General features: G+C 39.6%; 1 protein-coding gene across 1 annotated transcript in view; it reads right to left on the bottom strand.

Moving 5' to 3' along the window:
• Window positions 1–16,168: 16,168 nt before the first annotated feature.
• Window positions 16,169–17,445, bottom strand: part of LOC140241387 (uncharacterized) — a 79,340-nt gene continuing 78,063 nt past the window's right edge. Inside the window, exon 12 of the mRNA XM_072321118.1 lies at window positions 16,169–16,303. Coding sequence (XP_072177219.1) covers window positions 16,169–16,303 — 135 coding nt within the window. The remainder of the gene's footprint in view (window positions 16,304–17,445) is intronic.

Here is a 17,445-nt window from a genome sequence, read left to right as displayed (position 1 = left end):
GTGCGCACCTCCGGGCGACTACTTTTGAGATACATGCTAGGTACTGTCATGTGCGGATCATCTACGGGGACCTCCGGGTAGTCAAAATTGTTCTTTGCAAGTCGCACGCAAGGCTGGTGTGACACGGCCTTGACCGTAGCTTAACTTTTGAAAAGAGAAAGCCATGACCCTACAAGTTTTAGATAATCATTATAAAAGTGTTTAAATAGTGTACTAAATTTCAGGTGTAACTGATAAACCCTTCACAATGGTTTCTTTAGAGGTTGTGCCCTATTTTTGGCACACCAGCTCCCAACACAATGCTTCAAGCAGTAGGTTCTTTGAACGAATAGAAAGCTTGGTTCTCTTCCCGTTTTCGCTGAACATAATTCAGGGGCGGATCCAGGAATTCCGTAAAGAGGGGGCGCGTTTACAAAATTAAAGGGGGGGGCGCACGCACCCCTCTTCCCAATTTTTTCTTTTTATTTCTATTGTTTCAACAAAAAACAAGGGGGGGGGGGCGTGCGCCGGTTACGGTCCTCCTTGGATGGATCCGCCACTGTAATTATTCTAAAGCTAAAAATCTCCTTTTAGAATTTGATATTAACAACAACAAAAAATATGTCTGGCGCTTTTTGACTGGTTGTGAGATGCACGCTCACTATTTGCCTTATTACATTATTCGACTTTGTTGAATTTACATGTATTGAAATACATACAGTAACACATAAAATTGAATGTATGTAACTACACTTTTCTTTAAAGAATACTATATTTTACACAAATCATTTATTGTAACGTAAATGAATGTATATGGAATTTAACTATAAACTCACATGTAGATAGTGGCTGCCCTTCAAACATATTTTTCTTATCGAGAAGGAAGGATTCAACATCTGCTCTCTTGTAGGCGTTATCTTTGAATTTCTCGTCAGATTTGTCATAAAATTCAGCATGATCCTCCCACAAGTCCGCCAACGTTTGCTGATGCCCCCATTTCCAGATATATTGTTTGGCCTCTTTTGCCATGTTGGCATCGCATGCATCCTCAGCAGCCACAGTTTCTACAACAACTTGACCAGCCTTCTTCTTGCGGCCCCTACTGGCCTTGGGTGGCATGTTGGGAGAAGTAATGGCCGGTGTCAAAAAATTTCAAATATTGAGCCATTGCAGGATCACCTGACTTGATCTAGGCAGGATTTCAGCGCGCAGATGGGTCACGTAGTTTCTAAAGCAGGGCAAACAGGGTGAAATAGAGTCGCGGATCGCGGAGACGTCTCCGCGACCTCTCACCAGTTTTTCTGGTCTCCAGCAGGTCTCGGCGACGTCTCTGAGACGTCTCTGAGACATCGCGGAGACGTCTCAGCAGTCGCGGATATAATTAGTCTTCGCGACGTCTCCGCAACTGATGGAGAGGTCTCGGAGACGTCGCGGAAACTTCGCAGAGACTGGAAAAAGTCTCCAAAGAAATCGAACATGTTTAGATTGTCAGGATCATAGTCTTGGGTCAGTTTGTTTCTAGGCTTTGCTAGCAGCCGGGTTCATCACGAAAAAGGAAACAAAATGGGCGCAAGTCACGAGTTCGACACCCACGAATCATACAGAACGCGATGTACTTAGTATACAACCCATGAGTCATACAGTCCGTGAGTTCGACACTCGGCAAATACTATAAAGGCCCATCAGTGGGCCGTATGACATGTATGACTCGTGGGTGTCGGTCTCGTGGAATGACTACAACAAAATTGCCGCGGAGTCCTTGTATCTTGGTCTCTTGCTTGAGTCCGCTTATAGCCCTTATGCGAGACACTCTTTCGTTTATCCTCATTAACATGGCCGATTCCTGTGGCAACTCGTTCATTAGCAAAATCTACAAATGTCAAAGGAAAATAACGACAAGAAAACATGTAGCAGAGAAAACTTGAGTACTGTTTCGATCTTAATTGAAGATTTAATTGGTATATTGGAAATGATGTTAATGAAGCCTATGAATATTTAATCATCAGATTAACCCAATATTTTCACATAGATTTGACACTTGTCCAAAACAATTTAGCTGAATAAAAATGGAATTAAAAATCGAGTGATCACTCCAGGAATTCTACGTTCAGTAAAAACTCAACACACTTCATAATTTTATTTTTAAATAAGATTTCTGACGGAAATTTCAGTAAGTATAAGAAGTTCGCAATAATCTTTCGACAACATCGACCATATCTATTCTAGAAATTGTATAGCTACGGTATACGCGGGGCATAGTTTGATTATGAATTAAAACCTCTTCAATAAGCGACATTGCGTTTCTATTGATGACGTGAAATCTGCAACTTCCTTTATTGATAGCGGGGTCCCGCGGGGTTCTGCTGTGGGACCATTTCTGTTTTTGATACACATTATATTTAGTATCATTACTAACCCTTCTTCTATTTTGCAGTTTATAATACCTAAATTTTGCTATCAAACAAGAACTGCGGAGAATTAATCAGTATAACGAATATAAGATTCACGAATGTTTCACTAAGGTTCAAATGTAATGAGTTATTATCAACATAAGCAAAACTCATGTTACGGATTTCTAAACTAAAGAAAGTTTACCACAAAATACTACCATTGATAATCTCATTTTGACAGATCAAAGAGAATATGTAAAATGTTGATACCAATACAAGAGACAGGCATCTGTCTTGGGGCCAGGACGTAAACAATTTGTTTTCTTCAATACCTTACAGAGGAATATGCATATTCTTTAAACTACACACACACACACACACGCACGCACGCACGCATAAGCAACCAACAATAACATTAATTTCCAGTTCGTGCTACATGATACCGTGGCTTGGCGTTGGGTTAAATGTCACCTGTAGCGTAATGTCCCTTTGGAATTTGTGCACAATATACATTGGGACAGTTGTCAGACTACAAAATCAATGTTGGAACTCACAAAGGATATTTTCGTTGTTGCGTTTTCTTCATCTGCAGAAGAAAAGCTCAGACGGCATGGGACCTTCCTCTCTGCGACCTTCAGTAATGGACGATTGTTCTGAAAAGGCGCTATGATACATTCTTTCTTTTTCTTTTTCTTTTTTTTTTACTTCCTGGCGGAAATGGACACCGAAAAGATTTTGACTAAATGCATTACAAGATGTATACATTTACAAATATTCAATGATGCCCTTTTACAGATTGTAACCTCGCAATCATTTTTTTTTTTCATAACAATTAGTCGATATACATATATACAGTGTACATATATGCAGACACACACACACACACACACACACATATGTGTATATATATATATATATATATATATATATATATATAATACTCAGCAAAAAAGAAAATAATCACTTTTTGAGTTCATATTTTTCATAGAAGATTTTACATGAAAATCAATGTATTATTAAAGGACAAATTCACCTTCATAGACATGTGGATTGAGTGAATGCAGCAATATTAATAGAACACATCAGTGAGAGTTTGAGGAAAATCGGACAATCCGTTTAAAAGTCATGAATTTCTGAAGTTTCTGCTTAGTCACTGCTGGATGCGAAGACTACTACAGCTTGTGATGTCACATGAGTACAACGATATAAAGAAAGTATAAGGAAAATTAAAGATATTTTCACTTTTCTCGCATACTAAAAGAACACTTGACTTCCCTCTTTCAGAAGGCTGGGGGGAATAATATTACCCTTAACATACGTCAGCGACATGTCGGAGAAATGTGCACCTTTTTCAAAAAGTAAAATTTTGTGAAATCCTCTTTTTATTTTCCTTGTATCGTTGTACGCATGTGACATCATACACTTCTAGTAGTCTTCACATCCAGCAGTGACTATGCAGATACTTTAAAAATTCAAAACTTTTAAACGGATTGTCCGATTTTCCCCAAACTTTCACTGACGTGTTCTACAAATATCGCTGCATTCACTCAGTCCACATGTATATGACGGTGGACTTGTCCTTTACGGGTAATTTAATTGCCTATCAAGTTATCGGGTTTATACAAAGGTAAACACATCCATTCGTTTTTGCCCTCCAAGGCATTAAAGTAAAAATTGCAAAAATAGACATGCTGTCTTTCATTTGCAAATGCCCTTCAAGATAACAATGACAACATAAAACCAGTTTATCACAATGAGAGACAAGAATGAAATATAGCAAAAATAAGTTTTTGTCCTCTTTATCTCTCTATAACCTCAAACAATAACAAAATGAGAAATTATAGAGGGAAAATAAGAATTTTCTGTTAACTGAAACTTCAAAATGACATGTTAACAGTGTAATGGCACAAAGATTATCAATTAAACATAATTCCCTTACTTCATTCTTTCTATTCAATTCATTAGACAATGTTAAGAGCCAAATATTATTTGCAATTTTCCTAGTTTGTGAAAAACAATTCAAATTTCTACCATTTTTGTTAATATTGGTTCTTCTCTTATTTCATTTGAATTTGGATTTGACAAAAGATTCTTCATATTCCTCCATTATTTTAACATTTATTGATCTTTTTGGCTTTTAAGATATAAAATAGAGATCATAGGTTCGTTTTTGCAACTTAATTCATGTTTCTTATAGTGTGAATTTCGTCTTTAGTTCTTATTGCTATATGGAAGAGCACTGCGCATGAATGACAACTTGTTCATTTTCGCAATTTTTACTTTTGTGCCTTAGAAGAGAAAAACAAAAGTGCTTACTCCTGCGCAAAGTTTCCCTTTTTATTGACCTACCAGGTTGATGGCCAATTAAATATGGTATATAATACATTAGATTTTAGCTAGATATTCTACGCGAAGTAAAAACTAGTCTTGAAAAAGTGTTTACTTATATATATAGTATATAATTTCGAGAGAGAGAGAGAGAGATACCGCTTGTATTTTTTTCCACAGGATATAAAGCGCTGTAGATATCATCCCTGACTCAGCATTGGAGTCAAAATATGTACAAACTACTAGGCAATAACCTGAGAACCCGTTTCATGGACTTGGAGCACTAAACGACTGCACTTTGGTTTCGGAACGTCGCACAAGACACTTTGCGATGCATTTCTATAAAAGCTCCGTTTTCTTTTTGTTGACCACTTTGTAGATCAAAAGAAAAGTTTCAATGAGAATCTGCACATGACAGGGAGTCGGTGGAATTGACGAATCAGAGAATCAGACGAATCAGGTGGACTGCAATGGGAACGTGAACAAACATAAAACACAAGTCAAGAGGCAGTAATTTGTACTCTCCGCAATCGACAAACATCGGCTTGAATGATGCTATCAATTATCGACCAAGTAAAGTATTGCAACAGTGATATTGCAACATTTTCACCTAACCTTTGACCTTTTGACCTTTGACCTTATGACATGAAACTCTCTCTGGAGAATCTCTACGCAGTAGTACATGTCCACACCAAGTTTCAAGAAAATACCTTTGGGCATTGCATAGATATGGGGGAAATTGTAGCATTTGACCTTGACCGTTTGATCTTTGACCTCTTGCCAATGTCACTAAAATCTACTCAACTAATTGTCCTATCATACATCATCCTTGGACCAAGTTTGGTGAAAGCTGCTTCATCCAGTTTTGAGTTATCACGTAAACAGATAAATTTTAGGATTTGACCTTGATCTTTGACCTCTGACCTCTGTCCGATTTCACTGAAAAACTAATGAAGTAATTGTCCCATTATACATCATCCTCCAACAAAGTTTGGTGAAATTTGGTGAAATCGCGTAAACGGATACAATTTCATGATTTGACCTTGACCTTTGACCTTTAGCCGATTTCACCCAAAATCTAATCAAATAATTGCCCCATCATACTTCATACTTGGACCAAATTTGGTAAAATTAAATTGAATATTACTCAAGTTATCGCGTAAACGAAAGCGGACGGACGGACGTACGGACGGACGGACAACCTCAAAACATAATGCCTCCGGCACCACTTCGTGGCGGAGGCATTAAAAAAAAAAAAAAAAAAAAAAAAAAAACGCACACCAGCATGGCAAAGCAGGCGTGTCGATGAACTTCCTAATCCCTCAGAGATTTCCAATGTAGTAGTTGGCTGATCTATGCACCTGCAAAGCATGAGAGCTCAAGTTACCAGCAACAGAAAAGGTTATTCTCCAAAGTTACGAACACGATCGGTGGGCGAGATGATTAAGCCGCCGATGGCCAATTCGATGTTATAGGGAGTAGTTAATGATGACGTGTGAGATAAGAGAAAGAACTTCTGTTTTCCTGCCTTGAGTTCTGGCCAATTCACAGTCATCCATCACGTCTGTATTATCTCACTGCAGCACACATCTGGAAAGCGCTCTAATGACACTTCACGGATCACCAGAGTCAAACTCAAGATAGATCCGATCATCATCGGCGTACACGTGTTATGTTATATCAACAGCTCCATTGTTTTTGCTATACTGGAAAACTTTGATTTCACACACACACACACACACGCACACGCAAAGAAAAGTGAGTCATTATTTCGGTGACCATATCTTGTGTTATAATAAAACCGTTCAGCGATTCACGAGAGCCATGACTTTTGTCTTGACTTTTTGATCTCAGGTTCAGGTCTATCGTAGTGATGACGTCATGTAATCAATCTGATGAATTATACTTCGTCATATAACTTCACACTTTAAGCATTGTTAAGTGAAAAAAAAATCAGATTTCAAAAAGGAAGTGAGGACAGCATCTACTGTATCAAAACCTACTCTTCGACTCTTTAACGTTATGTTTCTAATCTTGTCATCACAAGGGTCCCAAGGGTGGTTATCAAAAATTTATGGATGACTCAATGATCCGTTATGTAAACGTAATATAATTCATTATTAATCAACGTGAACATATCACTACTCATGATAATTGAATAAAAAGTGAGAGAATAACTCTTTCTTCAGTGGTTATGGTGGTGGTGGTAGTCATGGTATACCATGTATTCTTGCTTGGATGCGAGTGTGGTCCTAGAAGATCCACATTGATATGACTCCTCCCCCACCCCTACCCCCCCCCCCCCCCACACACACCCCCGCCCATGTTACCACCGCAGATAATGTATCGGGCAAAACGCATGCATGCTGGCGGTCACTTGTGTCAAGCGAGAATTTACATTCGAAACGCCGTCTGAAGAAGCCGTCTGCATGCATCAAGTTTCACTTTACAGACAGGATTCTTAAAGCAAACTTTCATTTTTGTCTTGACACAAGAGTGGATATATGCTGGGTGACTCAGTGAGGGTCATGCTAGAATTTCCGTAGTGCCCTCTTTAATTCGTCAGGTAATATCCCTTTGTAGCGAGTTAAGAACGACGAGCTAGACAATTGACTCTGACAACACACATGTAGTCATATTATGCATAATGATAGTCATGAATGCTCGAAGTAATAGAAATAAGACCCGTCCACCTGAAAAAGGAACAAAATTGCACCAAATGAAAACAAAACAAAGTATTGTGACGCATTAACTTAACTCACACATTTAGGGCATACATGTCCTGCATGAAGGCACTGGTTAACACTGAGCCATATTCCTGAAATAGAAGAATAAAATACTACATACGTGCCTAATCATATAAAAGGTGAATGTGAATGTGAGTGTATACAGTCAGAGGCATCATTACTTAATGAATGACAGTCACTTCGCGGTCCACTCTTTGTAGCGATGATAAAGTGGCCTACAGACATCCAAGATCGTCTTGTAAGCCTATGAGGCATTCGATGCTGAAAAGGCGGGTTTGTTTGGTTCGTTTGGTTTGATTCTACCTCATCATATTCATTCAATACCATAAGAAACCCCCAAATGTGTCTTACCTTTCCAGACTACCAATCAAACTCTCGGGAAAAAGATACAAGGATAAATCTCAATATACATATTTGTCTCATATTCGTCAGACTGTTCACGCGCATCATGGTAATTTACTGAAATTAACTGGCTTTCGTGAAGTAGGTATAAGTCAAACTTTCTACATGGCAGAGCAACAATTGCGTGTAATTAGGCACAGAGGGGGGAGCTGTTGGGGCTTTTGTCGATAACCTTGACTACTCATTCTCGATATTAAAGAAATTTTGATCCTGAAGTGACACTCAACATCCCTTCAGATCATCGCAACGGAGCATTAACACAGGAAGGAGATGTTAGTAGCGGGGGGAAGAAAAAAATCTGCAAACAAAACGGATCAAATTGGTTTGCACTCTCGCCTTGGGAAGAATTTGTCATTTTTACGCACTGCAGTGTGATGTGTGTGTGTGTGTGTGTGTGTGTGTGTGTGTGTGTGTGTGTGTGTGTGTGTGTGTGCGTGTGTGTGTGTGTGTGTGTGTGTGTGTGTGAGTGTGTGTGTGTGTGTGTGTGTGTGTGTGTGTCCCTGGCATGTTCAACGGAGGGAAAAGGTGATACATTTTTTGCATGTGTCAAGATTGTTTCAATTAGTTTTCACTCATAAATGTCGTCTAGGCAGGTCGAAAAACAAAATATACGATTGGAAAAGACGGGCGTGGGGATTAAAATGAATACAGCGGGACCAGGATTTAGCAAGAGAGTTGAGACAAGCGAATTGAATAGCGAGTAATCGGACTAATGATACTTGCATATAAAAATAAACCCAATACACATCGAAAAACAGGCCAGACATGCAGGAATACATCGTGTCAAAGAACTAATATCCGGGGAAAATTGCAGATTTACCCCTGAAAGGGACTTGATATCATCACTGTTACGGGTAAATTGTTCAAACACTTTCTCAAGGGCATACCTAGTCAGTCTTTGTAACATTATTTTGATTGTTGTGTGTGTTTGTATAGGAAGCGAGATGTTTGGTGCATTAAGCAAGGTACTTCTTCATGTCATGGCGGGGGTACCCAACATTAGACCATATAGAAACGTAAACAGAGAGGGGGAAAAGTAAGGAAATGGACAAAGACTTACAATGTTGGCCAGTTCACGACTTTTTCCAACGCAGTTCGAGGACAAATACAGGCGTAACTCCATACTAGTGTGCAAAATATATTCGGTTGCAATTACGGATTGCGGGGATACAATTAGACCGCCTAAAATCCCAGGAATTTGTCAGACCCTGACAAAAAACAGTCCACCGCCGGCAAATTCCCAGATTAGTTCAACTCAAGTTCAACGTGACGCTCCTACTCCAAGACTCCGTGTCCCTGGATTTACCATGGTTACTCTAGGGACGTCAAATTATTTCGCTAATGAACTTATAAGAACCCCCAATGTAGGCTTAATAATATCCCTTTAATGCGGCTTTCATGCCGATATCTATACACATTCGGAATATCGTCAGTTAGGTGCGAAGATGTAATATATATCATATATATATATATATATATATATATATATATATATATATATATTGAGATGTATATGAGATAGAGATATAAGAGAGAGATAGACATAAACATACACATGTATATATATATATATATATGAGATAGAAGATATGAGATACTATATATATATATATCAAGGCTCGACACTAACGGTGGCCCGGTGGCCCGGGGCCACCAAAAATGAAAGTCGGGCCACCAAATCTAAAAAAAGGGCAAATTTGGTGGCCCGCCTCGGGCCACCAAAATTTTTTGAAAAGTATGTCAATAAGTTCGTAACTTTTTGCACCGGAAATGTTGAGGTTCATTTATGAGCAGATATGTCCAGCTTCCAATTCTTACTATGATAAAACTTAAATATTTGACTCATTAAATAAAAGGACTTTTAATGTTTTTTACTTTTTACAGTGTGTCTTTTTTTTTCCGGGCCACCAAAAATTTGAAATTGATGATTTTGGTGGCCCCATCGGGCCACCAAAAAAAAAAAAAAAAAAAGTTAGTGTGGAGCCCTGTATATATATATATATATATATATATATATATATATACATTATATCTTTTTGGGGGTTCTTGCAGGTGTCAGGCGTGCGTGTGTCTTGTTTTGTACTTTTTTTTGGGGGGGGGGGGGGGAGGGGGCGGCAGGGGCGGCAGGCATGCATAGCAGAAACACCCAAAGGAAATGCTAACATAATAGAAAGACATGATTGGAGAAGAAATTGTGGTAATAATACATGTATTGATAGTGATGGTGATAATCGGGACGTCGTTCTGTGCAAAACGCTGAATTCATTAAAACGTCAAGCTCGGACGCGTTTTGTTTTTTTAAACACACATTTTGTCACACGCATTTCGGAGTGACCTCATTAGCATAAATAAACGATCAGCTACCGACCATTTGAGATTGTTCTATAGTCCATCACACTGGTTCTTGCACATTGTCATTATGCAACATTATCACATGTTTACTAACAAAGGAAAAAGAGACTGTAATGATTTCACTGATTAAATGGGAGACGGGAGGGTAAGACTCATGGAGTGAAATCTTACCCCTCCTTGCTTCCAGGGAATTACACCTGCATGCTATTTCATGACATCCGCCATTATTTTGCCCAAAACCCCACAGAGTAAGCCTTAAATAATCGCTTATACGGTTTTCATGCCACAAAATAGCCTAGAATGCTCCGAGTCCACTCGCTTAGCTCGCTTGTGTTTTCACGTTTTCGTTAATTCTTCGGCAGTGGATGCCGTTACTATACACCTGCAATGTATAAAAAGCTAAAACATTAAGCGGCAAGATCAAGAATGAGACAGCGGCTGACCACGTGATCGCATGAAACATTGAGGAGTTTAGTAGAAACGACATGTAAGATGGAGACGGCAAACACGAATCCACTACGAGCCTGGACTACGAGTCGTACCCGTGCTCTGCTCTTTCATATATGAACAGTGCTTGAATTCACTCGTGGAACGTGTGTCTGACAAATTAACCGATTTGTTTTCAATCAGAGATATGTCGAGTAAATTGTCCTGGGTGTTGGCTGTGAAAACAAGATAGAGCATAGTATTTCTGGGTTATCACTACAGAACTCCAGTGTGAAGAAAATGAAAAGACTTCCCTACAGGCATCTCTTCCCCGTCAAAGTCTTAAGAAAAAAAAAAATCAGGTCGGGTCAGACGACCAGAAGAAACCGTGACTCTCCATTCTGTTGCAAAGAATTTCCGTATGTACTTCTTTCATGCATGGTAAATTTATCTTATTCTAATTGGCGGATCATGTCCCTTCATTCCTGAAGTAGATTTCCTCTACATGTATCTCCTTATATCACTCCTCTAGGTTGTCAGACAACATAATCTTCTTGTCAATAATGTTTCTCTCATTTTTATTTTTTTTTTTTATGCAGCAAATACTATATATGACTACACAGTAATTTTTTTCCTTCCATACTTTTTCCGTTTCTCTTTTTTTTTTCTCACTAGAATTTTCAACCAGAATATTCGGAAGTTGGCTCTTATCAACTTAATTAAAGACTGTGAACGGCTCTACTACAAACACTTAAAACCATCACATTTTTGTCTTCCGTCTTCTCATTACTACATGGAAGTCTCATTAAAAACGTCTCCTTCCCTGTCATTTAACACCTTCAAGGAAAAATGAACTGCGAAGTGTGGGTGGTGCTGGCATACGTACTGAAAGTGCAATATTAGAAGCGACGCCCTATAAAGAGACGTATACTTTAGAGTCAGAATCAAATCTGAATTTTAATCAGCGCTTCATTCTTTTCCCTCTGGAATTTTTCTCCTCTGACGACACAGTTTAATGTGCTCAGCATATCACCATCAAAATTCAATGCTTTTCCTGGAATGTGATTTTTTTTTCCACTGAAACAAAACGCAATAGAAGGAGGGAATCATGGCCAATTCATTACATCCGAACTCGATATGGTATGGCGAGTTACCGCATTACATTTCAGCACGGATTTTGTGGTACAAGTTGCCAGATAAGCATAGGGCTGAGACAAACGCTACTAAAGCACTTTGCAAAATACTTGAAAACTTATCTTCTTCTTCTTTTTTTTTCCTGATGTTTAAGAAGTTTCGTAATACACACAGAAAGTCTGCTAGGTTAATATGCGCTATATACAGGTGAAAAGCGTCTTAAAGGGTGGTAGATAAATAGGACAGGCAATTATTGTTGTAGTGTTAAATATCAAATACATTATCATCGTGAACGGTTGAAGACAAAATTGTCGGGGAGAGTCGAAAACGGGGTCGGGAAATAATACTGTATGACTGTTTTGGGGGCGGACCAGACACGCCAGATAATCCCGTGGATAGGGAAATTCTGAAAGGATACTTTGCAGTTCAAACAGTGCCACTAGCTTCCAATCAGAAATCATCAAACAACTCACCTGATATCTAAAAATTTCACTTGATTACACGTCAACATTGCTCACATATCAATTACGACACACAAACTGTCAGCGGCTGTTGAAATTGCACGATGTCTTTATTTGTTCAAAACTTGGTCATACAAAACTTGTTTAAGGTATGCTGGAATCAGTTTCAAATATAACACTTCAATGCGGTACAGATCGGTTTACAACCTTTTCATTAGTCTGCTTTGTAAATGAAATCATTGACGTCTCTAAACCATACTCATAGCGTCGCAATGGCGATCCCATGGCCCACATCTTTCTTTAAGTAATTGCTAGCTGGTAATATCAAATTCTCAAGACAATACTTTGAGATATTTTCAAAATATGGGAAAAATAGTGACACCTTGACATAATGATTTATTTAACTTTTGACCCCATGGCCCATATCTTTCACTATACATAATCATTTTCAGAAATACAAGGATATAAACCTAGTTTAATCAAGTGTATGCACTGAGTAATTTTCAAGAAATGGAGAAAATGGTGTAAATGCAGCATTAACCAGGAGATGTTTGGAATTTCTACTGCCCTTTGACCCTTGACCTTTGACCCCATGACCACAGAATTTTCAAGAGCATCATTGTCAGGGGGTACATGCATAATAAACAATGTAAATGTACTAAGTTTCACAAAGGTTACATGAGCCATTTCTGAGATATGCAGAAAAACAGGAAATATTAGCATTTGCACTTCACCTTTGAACTTAAAACCCATGGCCCAAAATTTATCCTAGAGAATTTTTACCTGATAATACATGTACACATTAAGTTTCATGAAAATACATTCATTGTACAAGCCCCTCCCCTCCCCCTTCCCCCGACTAAACACGTCACTCAAGTAATCTCCCTCCGTACTTTACAGATCACCCAAACTAAAATACATGTATCATACTGAAGCATTTTATTCTCCCTAGACCTAAGCCGGCTGAGTAAACTAGCTCAGATTGTCCGAGAGTGTGGCACTGACAATGCCAGTCAGACTGTGGACATACACTGAATCCTGTTGCAAGCATTGGTTTTGTGGGAGGGGGTCTGTTTTGTTTTTGTTTGTTTTTTTTTCAGTATCAAATATAGGGTTTCATAAACCATAGTTTTCACAGTGTTTTGTATTCCTTTCTGTACACCTGACCTAAAATTAGAAAAAAAAAAATTTACACACATTGACCAAAAAAGGTCTTGAAACACCTGTGTGATCTCATAAGGACAACATCCATTGAAGAGGACTGCAATTCACAACGTGGGTTTCAATGAGGAATTCTGTCCATTGGAAAGGAGAGCTTGTTTGAGATCAGGATAATTGTCTACCACACATATAGGGGACTTAAACATGGATTTAACTGAAAAATACTGCTTACTAGAAAGGAAGGCGACAATTACTAATTTGAAAAGAGCATAATCATTGCACATTACTGGGGTATGTGCATGCAATATTGGAGATGTGCAGGAATGCGTAAGTACACTCACTTCTTGTGCTTCAAAATACACATCAGCGTTTAAAAACATAGCTGATCATAATATTCCTTGTGTTTTCACGAATTGTGAAATACATGTTTCTTCGTATCCTTGCTACTAATTTACTTGTCCATAACATAACAGGAATGATTATCCAAAATATGGATGTGTATGTTCCATGGTGACTAAAGAGGTTGATTGTTTCAATGGACTCATGTCTCATTTTACACATTCAACGAAAGCATGAAGAGAAAATGAAATGTATATGTACGACAAAAAATCCAGTTCGTATCACCAACTTGATATAAACTAATTGATCAGGGCTCGTACAAGTTGGTCTCCAGGGACCCCCTATTGTATACATGAAGGAGCTCTCAAGGTAACTGGTAATTGGTATGGCTTGCAGACTAAATTGATGGCGATAAAGGAAATGTTAACCCAATAACGCCGGGTGATAATCGCATCTTCATTGATGGTAGCCCGTCCTTTGTTCACACATTATCACAGCTCAGTGAGGAATTTGAAGGGGCTGAAGTTCTCAAGGGTACACACAAAACGTTCCACTGCCATTTACACACGCTCCTTCTGTACCATTCACAGGGGCGCGTACAGTCACTGTCGTGGTTGGGTTTTCAACACAAGTCAAGGTTAGTCTGTCTTTTAGGTATCTGAGCTCTGAACACCAGAGATATACCTGTATTTGAAAAGCTGGCAGCATGTCTGTGTACAATTTAGTAATAATTCTTTTGAAAATACTGCATTGTTCTGCATAGAAGCACACAGTGCATTTTTTTAAATCAATAATTAGCAAACAGTAAACCACATGCTGAAATTATCCATAATTACTGAATTTTACTGATAAGTAGCAGCTATTGTGATGCGCCTTGAACAAGGCTAATGCCAATAAAGAGGTCCGCAGCAAATTATTGCTCTCGGACCAAGATCTGGCTTCCCAATCTAGGTGTTTTGCAATATTGTGATGGTTTGGGTGCGATCTGCTTGGAATGGAGCGGAACATTTTGCAAGCCATGTTGTGATTGGGTCGAGTCGTGACAAATTGGGGGCTTGTCCGGGAAAATGAACAGGCAAGCCGTTTTTGTTTGTTTTTTTTTTGTGTGTGTGTGGTTTTTTTTTCTTGGTTTTTTTTTTTCTTCTTTTTTTGCATGTTCCAGATGTTCCGGATTGTGGTGAGGACTCTCACGTTTGGTTGTACACGTGTGCTGTAAGTACGTAGTGTATAACGTCGATGATGTATAGGCTCATGTAAAGTTATTGCAGACTGTAGTCGCATCGGGCCTACATGACTGTTTGCATGTAGGTTCTGATTGGCCTCCTGCGGTTTGGTGAGGATTCTCACGTTTGGTTGTGCACAGGGTTTATGTTGCAAAGGCTTGAGCATTCACTGTGTCTGTAGTCATACAGATTAGATCTACGTTTTGCATGAAGGCCTAGTGCAGATTTGGGTGATGACTCTCACGTTCTGGAACGTTGATGGTTTTTGCATGAAGGTCTCGTGAAGATTTGGGTGAGGATTCTCACGTTCAGTTGTGTGCGTATAGTAGTGCATAGCGTGGATTGGGTCTACGGCAATTACCCCCTAGGCAATTACCCCGGATCCTTCCCTAGCCCTAATCCTAATCCTGAACATTATCCTAACCCTAACCCAAACTCCTAACCCTAAACCTAACCCTAATCTTTACTGTAACCTTACCACTAACCAGTATATAGCTGGGGGGGGGGGGGGGAAGGTAATTGCCCTCTGGGGGTAATTGCCCGGATACGCATAGATTGCATGTAGGCTCGCACGTGTCTTGCAGTCGCAGACGGACAGTCGAGCGAGTAGTGTGTAGGGCTAGTGCAGTTTGTGAGTGTGCGTGTGCTGGATGTGTAGGTGGTGTATGTTAGGTATGGGGGCTTGCGTACACTTTGGCTACGGGTCACGCTCGAATTTCCTGGAAGGTTAGCCTCAGTTAAAGGCGTTGGTATTCAACCATTGGTAAGGCTAAGCTTTTGCCCAGTCCTGCTAGTTGGTCGTTTGTATGGAGTGTGTATACATTCATTTGATATTTCTAGATCACATGCCAATTTAATGCAGTGGCGTTTTGATTATAGGCCTGATTTCAAGGCTTAGGGATGTTGTTTTCTGCTTTTGGCAGGAAAATTTTACCTATTCTGCGTGTGTGACCGGGTTCATGTGCACATGTATACTCATACATGGTGCATTCTTTTTTTGGCAGGCTTTGTGTTTTTGTGAGGAATGGTGACTTCTTGCAAGTTTTGATTTTGATATTCCCACAATGGCTGATGTGGTACAGGGCTTTGTTGATGAACCCACTCTGGAAGGTTTCAACAACCTAAAGAAGGCAGAACTATAGTGATAATCGCTCGACTTTTAGAAATCCCGATCAAAACATCGGATCGAAAAGCAGATATCAAGGGTACAATTTCAGAGCTTTCCACTAATACTGGTATTTGGCCTGCCTCTGCGTCAGAGGATGAAGCAGGGACAGATAATGATAAAATAACCGCACCTTTGGTAACCTCTTCAGAGAAGTGAACTGAAGAAACTCGAAGTCCAGCTTCGGATGAAGCACCTGGAATTCGAGACAAAGAAGATAGAGCTCAAAATAAAGTTAATCAATGCAAAATCGAAGGTGAAGAGGTGCGTCCAACTACATCAGCGGCAGTACCTGGAGGAAAGAGAAGTGAATGGTGCCAGGAGAGCTGCTGTCCTCAATTACGAGTATGTACTTACCCACAAGGGTATATTCAAATTTGCTCAGAGCAAGAAAGGAGGCCAAGAAGAGGAGCTGCTGCCCCGAGCACTCCCAAGCCTGATCTTGAGAAAGAGCCGAACAAGGCTTGCTTCTATTGCAAGAATGTCATCTTGCTTAAAGTTGAAGAAAAAGAGATGAAAAGAGGGGATCAGCAGTCCCAAAGCATTGCTAGATGCTTTAGCTACCACTCGTAAAGAGCATCTGCCTTCTTCTGAACAAAAAAAGAAAGAATTACAGACCTTTCATAGCTTCAAAGTATGTTAGTTTGACGTCTGATAGTGAGCAGGTTGAGGTTCATATCTTGAGAGATACAGGAACATCACAGAGTCTCCTATGTGCAAATACATTGCTATTTTCAGTGGAACCTTCTGTGAATTCAGAAGTGTTTGTGAGAGGGTGAAGGTGGGAGTGTCCGAGTACCTCTTCACAATATAGAATTGACGAGTGATCTTGTCTGCAGCTCAGTCACAGGTGTCTTGCCTACATTATCAGTCGAAGGTGTCACCTTATTGCTCGGCAATGACATCGCTGGAGAGGTTTTGCCTCACTTTCCTCTCCAGACTTGAAGAGTCTAGCAGCAATGATGATACATATATTGACCATGGTCAAATGCCAGAGATTTCTCATCAGAGTTTGGTTGAATTGCAGGGCAAAGACCCTGAAATTGTGCGTCTTGCAGAGCCACTTGTACTTGAGGGAAAGGAACTGAGTGAAACTGTGAAGTTTTACAAGAGGGATGGTATCTTGATGAGGAGGTGGCGCCCTCCTGATGCTACAAGCGATGAGGATTTTTGAGATGTTCATCACATAGTGGTACCAAAGCTGTACCAAAAGGAGATATCTCTTCACCATGAAGAACCATTAGCAGGTCATTTGGGTATCAACAAAACCCAAGAGAAGGTGCTTCGATATTTCTTCTGGCCAGGTTGGCGACATGATGTCGCAGAGTTTTGTCAGTC

The sequence above is a fragment of the Diadema setosum genome, chromosome 18 (assembly GCF_964275005.1).
Source record: "Diadema setosum chromosome 18, eeDiaSeto1, whole genome shotgun sequence".
NCBI classification, from domain to species: Eukaryota; Metazoa; Echinodermata; class Echinoidea; order Diadematoida; family Diadematidae; genus Diadema; species Diadema setosum.
This window is presented reverse-complemented; position numbering and strand designations above follow the sequence as displayed.